We start from the raw sequence: 16,871 nt of genomic DNA, 5'->3' as shown, positions 1-16,871 counted from the left end.
AAAAACGTGTACGGTAAATTTGAACTGTGTCAAAGTCAATCCTTTTTTAAAAAGTCCAAAAAGTTTTTCTGCTGTGTGCTCAGAAAAATTAACTCTTGTTTGGAAAGAATTAAGTCACTGAATTTACATCAGACTCAACTGAATGTGGATTACCTTCTATAAACCGAAGTACCGTTTTTATCGCGTCTCGTGCACAAGCTGCTGAGGGAAATTCTTCCGGTTCAGGGTCACTTTTCATCAATTTTCCTCACACTTTGAACAATTTCTTCATCGATGGCAAGTCTGTATGTGACAGGTGTCAGTTCATCAGCTGTCCAGCGTAACTCGATGTGAGGCTCTCGTGGAATGAATCCAACAATTTTTTATTGTGTCGCACTGACAATATCCCACACTTGTTTGACAAAGCGAATCCCATCACAGAGTGGTAACTGAAGCTCTTTCCCAGTTTTGTTGTCATCAGTGCACTGCACAAGTCGTTGAAGTTGCATCTTTCTATACTGGCCCTTGAATGCTTGGATAATGCTAGCATCGAGTGGCTGAAGATGGCTTGTCGTGGTTGGTACATGGCATGAATTGAATTTTTACGTTAGAAAGTTTCTTTGGAATGATGTGGCTAGGCGCGTTGTCCATGAGAAGCAAAATGTGTCTTTTCTGGGGTTTCATCTGTGTGTTCATGTTTTTCAAGTAATGTGCAAACAACTCTCCGTTCATCCTAGCCTTTGTGTTAGCCTCGTAGTCCACGTACAAATTTATATTGAAGTTCTTAAAGGGACAGACCTTAGTTTCAGCCCATGAAAATTAAAACTGAAGTTTAGTTACTATACAAACCTATAACACATTTGCATAAAGTTATAACATGAGTCTGTGACTTTGAAATGGTGAAATGCCCTCTAAACATAGACTAAAACTCGACTCCATAGCTGTTACGTCTCAGCCGCACATGCGTTTTTAATAATATGATAAATGCATTTTGTAATATTAAAAACACCAGGTTGACCAAAAACATTTCGAACGTACGGAAATGGATAATCTAAACAATAAAATCTAAGTATAGTGTGATTTCAGTTATCAAAAACGGATCTAATAGTAAAAAAGCATGCCTTAGCGTTTAAAAACTAGGGTATGTCCCTTTAAGACACCCCAGCTTTGCAGATTTCCCTATTATGAGTGGTTTAAGCTTGTCAGAACCATCAGCATTGGCACACAACACAATTGTTATCCTGTCCTTGGATTTTTTGGTTCCTTTGTTGTTGATCGTCGTAGAAAGGGATCGATCTGGCAGCATGTGGTAGAAGAGACTGGTTTCATCAGTGTTGTAGATATCTTTTAAATCGTACTGCTTGATAATCTCTCTGGCCTGGCTTTGTCCGTCGGTAATCAATCGTCTGTCAAGACCGACACTTTCACCTGCTGGACGATGTTGTGTCTTGTTTTGAATCTTTGCAGCCACCTGTTGGAATAGGCGAAGTCGGTAATGTTCAGCTCCAAATGGCCTGACTTTTAACTCTCAGAATTTGTCAGTGATGGGGACATTGGTTGTTAGAAGGCGTTATGGCCGAATTTAACCAAACGAAACGCGATATTGTGATGGTCATTACAATCTTGAACTAGATCAGCAACCAGTGTAAACCAGAGTCACAGTGACCCTATTATTAACTGTAATTCCGAATCTGATAGTGACAGTGACGACGACGACAGCGTCAGTGTCAATGATAATGACAGTGACAGTATCAGTATCCACTCTTCCTCAGATGAGGAAGATGGTACCGAGTCTCCCACTTAGGACTGAATGTCATGACATTATATACACATAAAAGACTAATGTTATAAAATTAATGGTAAAAGATTGCCTTGCAGTGAATTCTTATTTATTCGCACGTAGTTATGCACACATGATGATGTGTTTCATATAATAGGTCAAGCCTGACATTCACTATATTTTGGTAATTTATTACAATAGTCCTAATCATTTTTTTTTTTTGAATCTCTTAAACATTTGTATACATATACTTTTTATTTACCATGTTTGCCACTCTCTTTCTCAAAATTAGGTTTTTTTTTAAATTATAAAGAAAAAACCCAGGTTATGCAAACCAAAATAGGTTATGCAAAATCTTTTGGCAAAATCTATGCAGTTGTTCGTTCTAAGCATGCTCGTTGTAAATCTACGTTACTGTATATACCTTTTTTGTTTCGTATAAAATGAATTTTGAGTTTGTTTTGTTTAACGACACCACTAGAGCACATTGATTTATAAATTATCACTATTGGATGTCAAACATTTGGTAATTCTGACATATTATAGTCTTAGAAAGAAAAACCTGCTACATTTTTCCATTAGTAACAAGGGATGTTTTAAATGCACTATCTCACACAGACACCACATACTATGGCCTTTAATATACCAGTTGTAGTGTATTGGCTGGAACGAGAAACAGCCCAATGGGTTCACCAACAGGAATCATTCCCAGACCAACCAGACATCAGTAGAGTATTTTAAGGCAGAAAAAGAAAACAGGTCAGTCTCTGGTCAGATCGAGCAATCGCTTTACAACTGGGCTACGTCCCGTCCCAGAAAGGGTCATAAATGCACAACCATTTGGTTAATGTTTCACTTGAGCTAGCTATTGGGTCAGACAAATTAAGCCAACAAAGATTCAAAATACTGTGCATATATTACTACAGGTAGTAATTAATGTTAACGTAAGGGGTGCACAAATCGGTTGTGCTTACCAAGTGTGAATTTTTTAGACACCATCTGGCAAGCTTTAGTCTTATTAATAATGAAATATTTCTTAAATGTTGTCATTATTAATTTTACTTCAAAACGAGTTCTGCATTTTGTAAAACGTGTTTTTCATGTTTCAAGTTCTTCGTATTTTCATGATTTAAATTGTATTTTTGTCAAATGGTTTAGTAATAATATTGTCAATATAAAATATGTATTTGGTGGCGATTGAATGAATTAATGTTTAACGACACCCCAGCATGAAAAATACATCAGCTATTGGGTGTCAAACTATGGTAATGGGAAAAACAAAGTGATGATCAACATCAGTATAAAAATTCAACTGTTAAATAAAAACACAGTGTAAAGGACTGTGTAAAAATACAAATATCACAGATAGATAGAATTAAAATTTAGAATAAAATTCAGTATCACGTAAAAACTGCAATACAAGTTCTGGATGGAATCGAAATGATTCCATCACATTTCTTTGTCCAAATAAATCTTTTCAAGTTGCTGACAACTGCTTACTCTCCACCAAAATGTGTCGCACAGTCAGAAGACACTGACAGTACTCACACTGAGGTGGAGGATCCTTCTTCAAAATAAATAAATGGGTCAAATATGTATGACCGATGCGAGCACGACACCAGACTATTTCATCCTTCCTGCCTGCACTGCCTATAGGACTGCCACTCTCCCAAGACTGGTTTGATAGCATGAAGCTTGTTCGCAACCGCACCGTCCCAATCATGTTGCCAAGTCAAAAAGATAAATTTGTTGATATTATTTTCAAAAATCAGTATAAGGTACACCAACCCCGGCATGAGGCAAATCCAAAGCAGACTTGGCAGCTGAATCTGCCTTTTCATTACCCCTGATGCCAACATGGCTGGGCACCCAACAAAATACAACATCTTTATTGGCAATAGATAAAAAGACACACTTTCGTATCACCATCCCAATTAAGGAATGGTCCAGCTTCATATTGCGCAAAGCTTGGAGACACGAAAGTGAGTCGGTTAAAACAATAAATTTGGTTGCATTAGAATCCTTGATTTCTTCTAAGGCTTTAATGACTGCCCAAACTTTAGCACTAAAGATCGATGCCGAATCAGGCAGTCACATGGAAATGATAGTGTCTGGTGGAAAAACTAGCACAAGCCACAGAATTCCCATCCCGTGATCCATCTGTATACACAGGAATGTAATCACGATAACTGTCTTGAATTTCCATGAAAAACTGTTTATACATAACAGCATCTGTGCGATCTTTCTTCAGATGCGCCAGATCAAACACAATTTTAGGTGGCGAAATAATCCGGATAGAGACAAGTAGTACTAAGTAGGGTCGATTTGACATGAGACAAAATGTTTGTATCATTGAAAATGCAGATCAGGCCTGCTATTCGTGATCGTCAGGTGTACACTGTTTTACAGAGCATCCCAGCACTTTCTCACTCTAAGGAGCCGTTCAACAATTAAGCAATTCCTGCGGCGTTTTGCGTTATTGAATGGTGGGGGTTGTTTGTTCAGAATTATGTATCCTTGTAAAAATAATATCTTGTAATATTACTTGTGTTTAATTTGTTCGATCTCCTACACAGAGGCTAAGCAGTCGTTTTGCGCTGAATAATGTTGTCTAAAGTACGTCACAATCTTTATATAATTTTATAAACGTGTTTGTGTGTTTGTGTGCATGTTTTCCCCAGCATTACACAATGTTGTGATAGGGAAGGGATATAAAAGCCTGATTTGTGTTTGTCAGGTAATTATTGACAGTTCAAAATTATATTCATAAAACTTTTATGAAATGTGGGCAACCAAGAGATGATGTTGGGCAACCAAACTTCAGCTACTGGTTGCCCACCAGGCAACCATCATAATTTCACATTTGTGCATCTCTGAACGTATAGATGTTTTTCACTCGTTCTAAAGAAAGTAAGCAGTTTTAAATTACCTTGTTTGCATTGAATTGCGAAGAACATGTTTGCAATAACAACATTTATATCTGTCGTCTAAGTGAACGAAATTCGGATCTTCCAGATCCAGCTCCATGTAGGTACTTCCTGTTGAAAAACTTGCTATTGCATCATCACACTTACTTTAGTATAGTTTTTCCTAAAAAAACCAACATGATCACTACAGTCAAGCTTTGTTTCAATATAAATGCAACCACCAATCATATTTTGCTAAGTATTACACAAATAGTGAGTGTAAACAGTGTAAAATAAATGAGGAAATCGAAAACCACAAACAAAGTTTTTAAGAGACTGCCCCACGTTTTCTGCCATTGTAGCATGTTTCAGACTAATGGTTCTAAGTATTTTCACAATATATTTTTCTACATAAAATGTTAGTGGATGTCTATTAAACGTGTTTCTAATCATTCTAATATTTGTACTAGGATAATTTTCATTTTATTTCCTAAAATATGTTTTTTCGTACACGTGTACAAAATTATTTGAAGACAAAATCCAGTTTGGGCTTCTTACAAATATTAAGACGACCGGAAACACATTGAATATACAGACACTGATATTCTAAACAAGAAAATAAATTTGAAAGTTTAATCATAGAAATCTTTTATTAGTCGACTCGGAAACATCTTACAATGCAGCAAGCTCAGGAATGTCCCTTTAAAACAGTTACAAACATACATGTAGCATAGAGCAAGCATTTTTTAAAAACACTTTTTAAAAACTTGTTTTATGTAAACTGAAGCAAATGGACCTTATTAGAAGGAAAATAAACAAAAAGTTTTAATTTTTCATAGAAAAAACTATTTTTTTTAGTCGGAAAAATGACGATTTCACAGGTATTGCAGAGGCTATTTTCGTGGTTTTGGCAAAAACGCGTCTTCACCGTATCACACTAAAATGAAGCAGTATAACAAAAAACAAAAAATATGACAATTATACTTGTTATCTCACCAAACTATCTTCACAATTTTAATATGTTTAGTCACTCCCTGTACTTGTAGCTGCCTGTCAAACATTTGACCCGTCTGCCACAATTGTGTCTGTGAAATGTCAAAAAGTGAAAACTTCTTATAGTGTTGCTACATATTAATAATCAAATTATATATATTATTTCTACTAAGGATATATACATAATTGGTGATAAAATTTACTAATAGTCATACAAATTTACTAAACAGTGTTTTTTATTGGTATATATGTCTATGGGAAAAAACAAACGTTTATGTATGTATTTATTCAGCTGAAAGGCTTTCCCATCACCGACATTTTACAACATTACATGTATTTGCAATTCAGTTGCACAGTAATTTATATATAGCTATTCACACACACAGATAAAACATGCATTAAACAAGACAGAATATGATAAATGTTTTGAAAGGTCACTAGCCACAGGGCTAGTGGGTTTGCAAAAACCACTAGCCCACCAAGAGAAAGCACTAGCCCAAATTCCTGATCAATTATAACTGGACTTTTTATATAATTTGTAACATTACAAATTTACAAATAATTTTACAACAGTAAAATGAAACAAACAATTAAATCATGTTGTAACTTTCATTTTAGGCCAGACAAGCAAGAGCATAAAACACACAAGAATATAAACCATGTCATTAAATTATTAATCAAGTTCCACCACCTCTTCCACATGGCCACCACAGGAATTCACAGTAGGAAGACTGTGTTCATTTACATGGTGTGTACCTTTGGCAAACTCAATCTAGTGTTGAATACTTTCTTCTGGATCAAAACTTTCTATTTCAGGGCTAAGATGCATAATGCACAGTACAGACTGAAGAGTTTCCTGTGACGTTCTATTTCTTTGCAGTGTTTTCAGCTGGTTCAGTTTGCTGAAAGACCGTTTACAAGCAGCAGTTGATTTTGAAAGCATCTTGTTACAAGATTATGAATCGAGTTTTGATATCAGAATTATTTTAAAGTCCAAGTTATTATGACTTAAAACAACATTACTGGATGAACAAACAAAAATGGTTTCAAAGTTTGTTTTGGTTAACGACACCACTAGAGCACACTGATTTATTAATCATCGGCTATTAGATTTCAGACGTGGTAATTTTGTAATATAGTCTTAGAGAGGAAACCCACTACATGTTTCCATAAGCAGCAAGGGATCTTTTATATGCACTTTCCAACAGACAGGATAGCACATACACAACCTTTAATATACAAGTCGTGGTGCACTGGATGGAACGAGGAAATAGTTTCAATACCTAAATAAAACAAGCATGTTTTTAGTAATAAAAACAAATGAAACAAAAAACATGATTGGTGTTGTTAAAATGCAGATGTCAGTTGGAATCACAGTTTTGTTAGTATTTGCATGAACAATTGGTTTTGATTGGCCATTTTAAATAATATATGTGAAACTTTTGTCTTGAACTTACCACTAAATATCATGATTATATTCCTGGTGTTCGTAACTTTGTTTGAAAAGCACCAATTTGTATTTTGCTCAGTACATACAAGTGCAGGTACAACAATGATGTCAACAAAATAATACACGGTAATCTTGAATATAGAAATATTTTGTTTAATTATTAGTTGCTTGATAAATTTGCAGTGAATCCCTCATGATCGATATCAAAATGTTCATATCAGTCTGTGACAACGACAAATCATACGAGTATCTCACGATAAATGAGTACGGTATGATAAAAGACATACATGTTGGTGTATTACATATCAATTTCTGAAACACTATTGTGACCTTCCCGATCCACAATAACCACTAACTGGATTAAAAACTTTAATAGACCGCAGAAGTCACGTGTACCAAGATTGATAAATCCGAATTATCCAATCATGGTACTAAACAATTGCCATGTGTACAAGTTATCACATGCAATTAAATACAATTATTAGATATAGACTGTGTGATATTTAATATCACATTATTCAATGCAATAAACTAATTGCCCGATTAATAAATTGACTAAATAGCTAAAACATTGAGCACACACTTTCTTGACAAAATTACATAACAAGTAGCAAGTGTTTAAATGTTTTTATATAAAAAATATATGTTTAAATAAATAAAGTTTTCCCACAGAATTCTGGCATTTAAGTTATTAATTAATAGTCACCAAACGAAAATCAATCCATCACGAAAAGTTTCAATGCACGACTGCCAAGGGCTGCTAAACAAGATGACCGGTCGCCGCTCCTTCATGCCTTGTTGACGTGTTAACTTTGACGGTGCTGGACAGGAGATACTCTAACTTCGAGTTCTGAAGATTGTGCGTTGATTCCCAGTTTATATAGGCATCTGAAGACGTGTGCAACAGAATGCACTCCACAAGAACATCGTGCAAAACTCAAACTTACGATGTAAATTAATTCGCCGACCAATCAAATCATTCCAAAAACGAAAAGCCACCAGACAGGTGCTCCACGGATCACGGTCTGGCTATACGAACAGACAAAAACAAAATGTCAGCCACCTTGCCGAACACATGTCTGCTCTCCAGGTAAGTCATTATTTTATTATTTCAGCACGCCGTCGTTGTTTAAACACATGATAGGACATAATGATATATGTCCGCCACAGTTATATTTTATTCTCTCCAGCCAGCGAAACACATAGTCTTCCATATTTTTACTTGAATTTTCACCCGACGATAAAAACGTCCATATTACATAACCCAAAGCCAGATTTAACTTAAAACCAGATTATCATAACACTATACAACATGTTTTTGCCACACAGTGACTGTCACTCAATAATTTGTCAGTGTATACAAATGCAACAAAAATGACTGAAACACTAAAATGTTTGGCTAATTATTATAGTTTAGTTTAATTTATGTAAAGAAATCTACAATTTCTTTTATTCACACTCGGTGATTAAATATGTTCCAAAAGACCCCCCCCCCCCCCCAAAAAAAAATAATAATAATAATAAAAAAATAAAAAAAGAAGAAAAAATAAAGGAGTAAACTTTGAAGTGTGCAAGTAATGGCTGTATATTATATTATTTTTATTTCTGTTGAACACCACAAAAAAAACGGTTTGGTTCTCAGTAGCTAAATACTTTTTCAATGTGATTTATTCTTCAAAAACAAACTAATTTGGTATTAATTAAACCTATAAAAGCTTTATTGAACGTCTACCACGTTATTTATATAGCATTTACGGAAGTATGCACGATATTATCAATAAACACAACTAACATTAGTGACGTGCATATCCAGATACGTTATGTCCCTTGCAAGGTATTTTTCCGGTCACCATAACTACTCGGTACAAACGTTTCTTAAATAAACAAACTATAAAGACGGTTGTTTTAAAATATGTCACTGGTGAATATCATTTATTAAAAGTATTTCCCATCATATTATAAACATATGAAGTTGCGTCTGGATGTTTAAATGCCTTTAAAGTGTTTATCAATGTTTGTAAAAGAAAATTCGTCAATATCTACTTCGCACTAAAATGGGAGAGTCACGTGATTTAATGCATTCATCACCCTAGTTTACATATTCGGCACAATTCCCATTATTACCCCAGTCGTTAATGTACGTAAGGCTGGAGAAAAATGCATGTAATCTGAGACGCGATTTTGTAAAAATTGGAAATGACCTACGAACTCAACAAAATAATGGGAGCTGTGTTCCAGCGGGCCGTCGTAAACATTCATAAACATAAATACGTAGAATCCACATAGGCATAAATGTCTGATTCAGTTCAGATAATTTTAGAATATTCTGGGTTTTTTTTAGTTTGCACTGAGATTAAGACTGTTGATTAGAATTTTAGAAACGTGTTTCGTTTTAGAATGACCAATCATGCGCTCCCCAAACATTACGAATGAATCCTTCTACGAACAATATCAAACACTGACGATGTTTTACGAATGAATCGTTGGTATCATTTTGGCATTGTTTACACACCAACGTTTGAGCGAGCACAGAGATCAACAAATGAAAGTAGATATCGATGTATTTTTGGCATTTTAGTGTTTAATTTAATGTTTTCAGGAGGAAAATGTCTTATCGATTTCAGGGTTTATATGGCCCAATTTAGGGTATTTTGTGAATGTTCCCGTAAAATATAGGGCTTTTTAGGCTAGATCATCAAAATAGGGACTTTTTAGGGCAACCCTTCAAATTTAGGGCCTTTTCAAGCGTGTGCAAACCTTGGTCTACAAGTCGGTCCGCGCACCATTTGATATTATTTTACGTTTTGCTCAGGTACTAAGTCCGGGACAGGAGGGGGATGGGGGGGGGGGGGGGGGCCGCAGTGGGCGGAATTTGGAATACAAAAATTTTGTAAGGTCTAAAAAGCCTAAGTCTACGGAGAATAATCTGCACCCCGATCATGTCCGGACTAAGAAATTAAATCCAAAAATATATTTGAATGCTCGGCCTAAAAGGTTTTAAGGTGATTTGAGCAACGGCCAATTTGTTTTTAAAGTCCAGCTAAGCCCAAAAAAGGAGGATACCTGTCCTAGGTAAGGTTGGCTTCTACTTCGGTGGGGCTGAATATTCCCGGAGTGACGGAAGCAGGTGTTGTCGCTGACGTAGAGTCTGAACTACAGTGTAGTAGTCGGGGCCGCAGACTGCACTGATCATCTTGTGCATAGATCTGTTGTCAATCTTCGCAAACAAGATGCACTGCCTGTAGATCTGCTCCCTCTTGTGCGTGACGACTACTCTATGTATGCCACTGAAGACTTGGTTGTGTAGTTCATAGCGGCTGCCGTCGTCCAATGGTCTCCAGTCCACGTTGAGGTACCCTCCTCGAAGTAGTTTCGGATTTAGCGTGTCCCCCTGCATGCACTGATGCAGCTGTCTTCGAAGTCCACTGATGGCAGGACCCACTCATGAGTACCGGTGGCGGCGGCTTGGTCTTGGCTGGTTGGGTGGTCGGTGATGTCGCCTTCCGTTTCGCCGCCGCAACAACAACGTATCCCTGAGCCGACTCAACGGGAGCAGTCGGTATAGTTGACCGTGTCACCGGAGTCGGCGTCCGTGGAGTGAAGGTCGGTGGAACCGCCCTCGTAACCTGACACATTGCTATGTCTAGGTTCGAGTACGATTCATCCGGGGATGCTGGTGTCGATGGCACTGGCGTCCTCTTCGGTGGTGACGGTGGGGGCGGCGACGCAGAAGGACCCACCGCTGGCAGTTGAGCCGCCAGTTTAGGATCCCCCCGAGCCGCCGCTGGCGCACATATCCTCCTCCCTCCTCTTCGTGTCTTCTGTACCGAGTCGCGGTACACTAACGTCACGGTCGCCCGTGACCCCGTGTACGCGACTCGGTACTCCAACAATGCTCCAAAAGAAGCAATCATTCCCCCATGGGGGGGGGGGGGGGGGGTGTAACTCGAGAGCGCAAGTTTCCGTGTCTTGTCTCATCGCCGGTCGCTAGAGAAGTCCCCGCCATTGGGGATGGTGTGTCTGTATTTGGATGTATTTCTTTTATGATTAGAAGACAGGAAGGTTACTTGCATGTAGATGCAATTACCCCTTCCTTTTAAAAAAAATGTCATATATTTGTTTTTTCTTTTAATTTAGTTTATAATAAATGTTAGTGTTTCTTTCCTTTTAGCATTTTTAGTGTGTATTATCTTAATATATATGCTAAATATTTCTTCTTTTAATTTGAAATAGATTTTAACAGGCTATTAACTTGATCGGTCAATTATTAAGAAAATAAAAAAACGATAACCTGGCCGATACTCGGGAGCACCCACTTAACGATTTAGTGGTTACCTGGGTAAAACCCACTTTGCGAATCCTTAATCCTCCAGGGCTTAAAGTAATAATTTAATTTGTAAAGTAATATTAAATATTTTGGATATACTTTAATTTTAAAAAAAAAATATTATTTAGGCTAGCCCGACTGAATTTAAGTCCCAATTTATTTTTTGGCTTTTAGATTGGTCATACCATATTAACTTAGAAATTATGTCCCTTTCATCTTAAACTCCCCTTCCCCCTTCCCTCTTCTGCCAAGGAACCACTCCCTGGCTATGCCAGAGACTGAATCCGTGGTGGACGTGCCTGAACCTCTGTGGATAGGGGCACGTTAAATGAGTTCCTATTCCCATTCCCATTAAATTATTATTTACAGACCAAATGTTACCTGGACATTGGAGACTATGCAGTGTTGTTAGCAATCTGATTAAAATTAGTTCTACTGGTCTAAATAAGGCATTCGTAATTCACATGAAACATATCGTATACTCTCAGGATAATTCGGAATATTTTCAAATTATTTTCAAATCACTGGCATGATTCTGCAAGTAAGGTTTTGATTGGTGGACATGAGCTCCAACTGGCTGCTGTTAGATCCACATGTAAGTTTCTAATAGACCAAATCAATTCCTATTGCCGATAATGTTAACGTTTACCAATAAAACTGATATAAGCAGCGTTTCAACACACCCAGGAAGTACAGCAATAGAAAGTGTGGCACCTCACATCTAATCTACCTGCAAGAAAATGGGGGGTCACGTATCATTTAAGAGATTTAATTAACGTTTTTAATAGCAACCATCATTTTTGTTGAAAATTGCAGTTCCATTTTTGGGGGTACCCCGCATTAGTTTCATCCTCTGGTATATACTGCATAACAACTGTATAACAATTAAAAGTGTATTTATTTATTTCAATGGATAATAGTATTTGCACAAATAATCAATGTCACATATTACTACCAATCACACCCACAGCTGCTTTTACTCCGTACATATTTGACGGTGCACGTCGAACTCTGACACGGAACTCTCTTCTTTGGTACTATGCAACCTATACCAAAATTATTATTTTTTCAAAAAGAGTCTAATTGGGTGTTTTCATGACTATTAGGATCTTCTGTGTTCTGATATGATGTGACAACATAATTGAAAGTGTTGTTCCTACAGTGCAACCTGATTTAATGTACACCTCAGGAAGCATCAGTGTTATGCAAAGTTGTATACAAATGCAATGTATCATATTTAAAACAAATAATAAATAAAAATACTACTCTTGAAGATACTTATTATGGGTTGGTTGTGTATGCTTACTTGTATATGTAGTGTGTGCATGCATAATCAGAGTCTCTCATTTCCAATAAATAATTACCTTAAAACTCATTTATTGCAGTGACCCTGTGTTTTGAAAGACTTTAATGGGCATATGATAAGAACTTCACTAGAAAATAAGCATATTACATGTGGCATCTGAACTGAACACCACTGCATCCACAAATAGTGGTAAATTAATGTGGTACACATCATGGTGGGCAAAACACCCAAGGTATGGAATATGCTTCGATGTGAAGTCACTGAATGCAATATTTTCAAACCCATCAGCCTAGTTGGTTTTTATTTATGCATTATTAAATCCACTGACAGCTACCAATATATCTGTTGATATTTTATTAATAATCTCCAGTGGTCCCAGCCACGCTGGCTGGTAGACGTGTGTCGTTTATCAATAAATGATCTTGAACAGTCATCTAGTCTTGGCTATATGAAAGACATATTATTACATGGTGGTAGCGGTGAGATGGACATATACAGTATTGATTTCTTTCTCTCTCACTCTCTCTCCCGATGCATGCAGATTTGTACAAACAAACGAACTCTCGCTGCACGGAATCAGGATTGACGCGAACACTTAAAATAACTTTCCATAACATAGTATCCACAGGCTTGAACACGTGTGTGTATGTTATTTAAACTTCAACGTAAGTGTTTCCATGTTCACAGACATTCGCGGGCATATATACTCTAACCCGATAAGATAAATATATCAACACTACAAAATAACAAGTAACTGTTGGTGCATTTGGTGTACCTAAATTACCGTAGTTATCCAGCTATAAAATGGCGGAATCTCTAACGACTCCTACTATGGACTTTTAGAGAATTTAAACAATTGGCATCAATGTGGTTCAAAGTTAAGAAAATTGAGCCCAAAGATCAACATAACTACATAATTCTTTAGTCTGGCAGAGAAGGCCGTCGCATGTTTAATACATGGGGACTCTCTGAAGAGGAATATAAACACCCTTCCAATATATGGGATAAATTTTCACAGCAAATTGAACCAAAAGAGAACCTCCGAATCTACAGATTGGAATTTCAGATGTACAAACAGCGTGAAGATGAAACCGTTGATGATGTTTTTACACAGTGCAGGATAAAAGCTAAAAAGTGCAGATTCCGGGATGAAGAAATGTCAAATGTCAAATGAGTGATAATATCAGGTATAAAATACCCTGACGTACAAAAAACTCTGCTATCAAAAGATGAAACCCTGCAAATGAAAAGTGAATATGATATTTGTAGAACATATGAAGCTAGTGTTATTCACATGGCACAGTTCAACACACTTGGACGCCCCACATCTACAGTACATGCATTCAGGCATCGTAGGCAGACTGAAACACGAAATGACAAAATTCAGGACTGCAAGTATTGTGGTCTAAGTCATCCACAAACGACACGTGATGAATGTCCTGCTTCAGGAACAAAGTGCTCGAAATGTAGAAAGATAGGTCATTGGAAATCAGTATGTTGCAGCAGACTAAGACAGGGAATGGATACAAAATCCAAACCTGCGAGAGGTACCAGATCGAGATCAAATCAGCGATCCAGAGCTAATGGATACAGAATGAGTAACATATCTCAGAGTCGAAGTAGAAAAACTAATCAGAACAGAAATATACATGAAGTAGGTCAGGATGACATGACTAGTGCTTTTGAAATGATTCACTTCGAAACAGTCAAGAATGATAGTGTTCAGAACAATGACATGCAAAGTGAAATATGTGCTACACTCGACATTAAGCTGAAAAATAGACCAGGCCCTCATCTTCTCAAGACTAAGGTTGACTCGGGAGCCCAAGGTAATTTACTTCCCATCCGTGTTTTTAGGCGCATGTTCCCAGAAGATCTTGATGATGAAGGATTTCCCAAACCAAAATCCACTAAACCAAGTAACACAACCTTGCTTGCATACAATGACATACAATGACACAATCATACCACAGTATGGCAGCATCACAGTGTCATGTAAATTTGGAGAAGGGAAATGGCATGATGAAAAATTCTTCATAGCAGAGTCTGAAGTACCAGTGATACTGGGATTACCATCGTCAAGGGCAATGACCATCATTACTGTGAACTGTAACATACACAAATCGAGGAACATCCCCAAGTCATTAAAATCCACAACATTGCCTCACATTGAGACCAAAGAAGAGCTACTTAAACAGTTTCCTGACAGATTTCAGGGAATTGGAAAATGTCCTGGAGAATTTCATATTACATTGGAAGCAGATGCGGAACCAGTGGTACAGCCACCCAGAAAATATCCAATACAGTTGAAAGACGAACTTAAAACAGAGTTGGATAAGATGGAAAGCCTTTCTGTTATTACAAAAGTTCAAGAACCAACCGACTGGGTATCGTCAATAGCATTTAGCAGAAAGAGTAATGGCAAGTTGAGGGTATGTCTAGACCCAAAAGATCTGAACAAGGCTATAAATAGAACTTTTCACAAAACTCCAACCCTTGAGGAAATCACACATAAGTTCTCTGAAGCTCGTGTTTTTAGCAAACTGGATGCCAAACATGGTTACTGGAGTATCGTTTTGGATAGTGAATCCAGCTATCTAACGACTTTCAACTCTCCCTTTGGCAGGTATAGATTTCTCAGACTACCATTTGGACTGAAAGTGTCACAAGACATATTTCAAGAAAAAATGGATATGATTCTCGAGCAGTGCCCTGGAACACTAGGCTTTACAGATGATATTGTAGTGTTTGGAAAAAAATGATGAGGAACATAACAGAAATTTGTGTAACTTGATGACAGTTGCACAGAAATACGGGCTGATCTTCAACATCGACAAATGTGACATCAAAGTATCCCGAATCAAGTTCTTTGGATGTTACTATGATGCAGAAGGGGTACGTCCAGATCCCGAAAAAGTAGCAGAAATAAAGAGTTTACCATCCCCAACTGGTGTAAATGAGCTGCAACAGTTCCTTGGAATTATACAGTACATGGCTCCTTTCATCCCAAAACTATCTGACCATACTGACGTTTACTATAGACCGCCCTGTGTAGGAACGTTCTGTGTAGGAACGTCCTGTGCAGAACCGGTAAGGTTTTGGTCCGTTATGGGTTTGTCACGTTTTAGTGCCTCTACGAATAGCTGTTTGGCAGTAAAGCTAATACGGGGGCGGGACGTTGCCCAGTGGTAAAACATTTGCTTAATGCGCGGTCAGTCTAGGATCGATCCCCGTCAGTGGATCCATTGCGCTGTTTCTCGTTCCGGCCAGTGCTCCACAACTGGCGAAACAAAGGCCGTGGTATGTACTATCCTGTCTGTGGGATGGTGCATACTAAAGATACCTTGCTGCTAATCCAAAAGAGTAGCCCATGAAGTGGAGACAGCGGGTTTCCTCTCTCAATATGTGTGGTCCTTAACCATGTCTGACGCCATATAACCGTAAATAAAACGTGTTGAGTGCGCCGTTAAAAATAAAACATTTCTTTCTTTCTTTCTTTTTTAATGCTAATACGAATAAATGTTGTTTTCGTTTAATTCGGGTAAAACGCAAGTTTACCGCCCCCTCCCCCACCCCACCCCCGCCACACACACACACAAATAAATGGGAGCCCGTACGCTTGTATGCGTAACCATGTATCTTTTATCTACCACCTTTTTTTCACTACACACTTTATGTTTTGTTATTATTTGATGCCAGAAAGAAAAAAAGAAAAGAAGAATATAACGGATTCGCTTTCCTAAATTTATTTTTCTGTTACTTTCAGCTTCAAGTGGGAAATAAAGATACTACCAATTTACATAACTAACAGTTTACGCTCTCTGCAGCTCATTTCACGGGCTGGGTCAAATAAATGTTATTGATGAAACCAAAAATTGTGATTTAAAACATTCTTCAAATGCAGCACAAATAAACAAATGAATAAACAAATAAATAAATACACGGCACAATGACGCTAAAGCACTGGCGTATATTTTTATATTGGGAGGGGAGGGGGGAACTATTATGGGGGGGGCAACCCACGCTATGTACATGTATGTAAACTGATTTATAAACTTTAATACGGGGGGGGGGGGATAATAACAAAGTTTGATTGGGGGACCATGGCCCCCGTATTCCCTCCCCCCTAC

General features: G+C 37.5%; 1 protein-coding gene across 1 annotated transcript; it reads left to right on the top strand.

Moving 5' to 3' along the window:
* The first annotated feature begins 14,828 nt into the window (after window positions 1–14,828).
* Window positions 14,829–15,503, top strand: LOC121392581 (uncharacterized protein K02A2.6-like). The gene has a single exon (XM_041523732.1). It carries the CDS (start codon window positions 14,829–14,831, stop codon window positions 15,501–15,503), a length of 675 nt encoding a protein of 224 aa, XP_041379666.1.
* Window positions 15,504–16,871: the final 1,368 nt, after the last annotated feature.

Source organism: Gigantopelta aegis, unplaced genomic scaffold (genome assembly GCF_016097555.1).
Source record: "Gigantopelta aegis isolate Gae_Host unplaced genomic scaffold, Gae_host_genome ctg4113_pilon_pilon:::debris, whole genome shotgun sequence".
Taxonomy (NCBI): domain Eukaryota; kingdom Metazoa; phylum Mollusca; class Gastropoda; order Neomphalida; family Peltospiridae; genus Gigantopelta; species Gigantopelta aegis.
The sequence above is the reverse complement of the archived record's forward strand: the minus strand, read 5'-3'. Positions and strand labels throughout refer to the sequence as shown.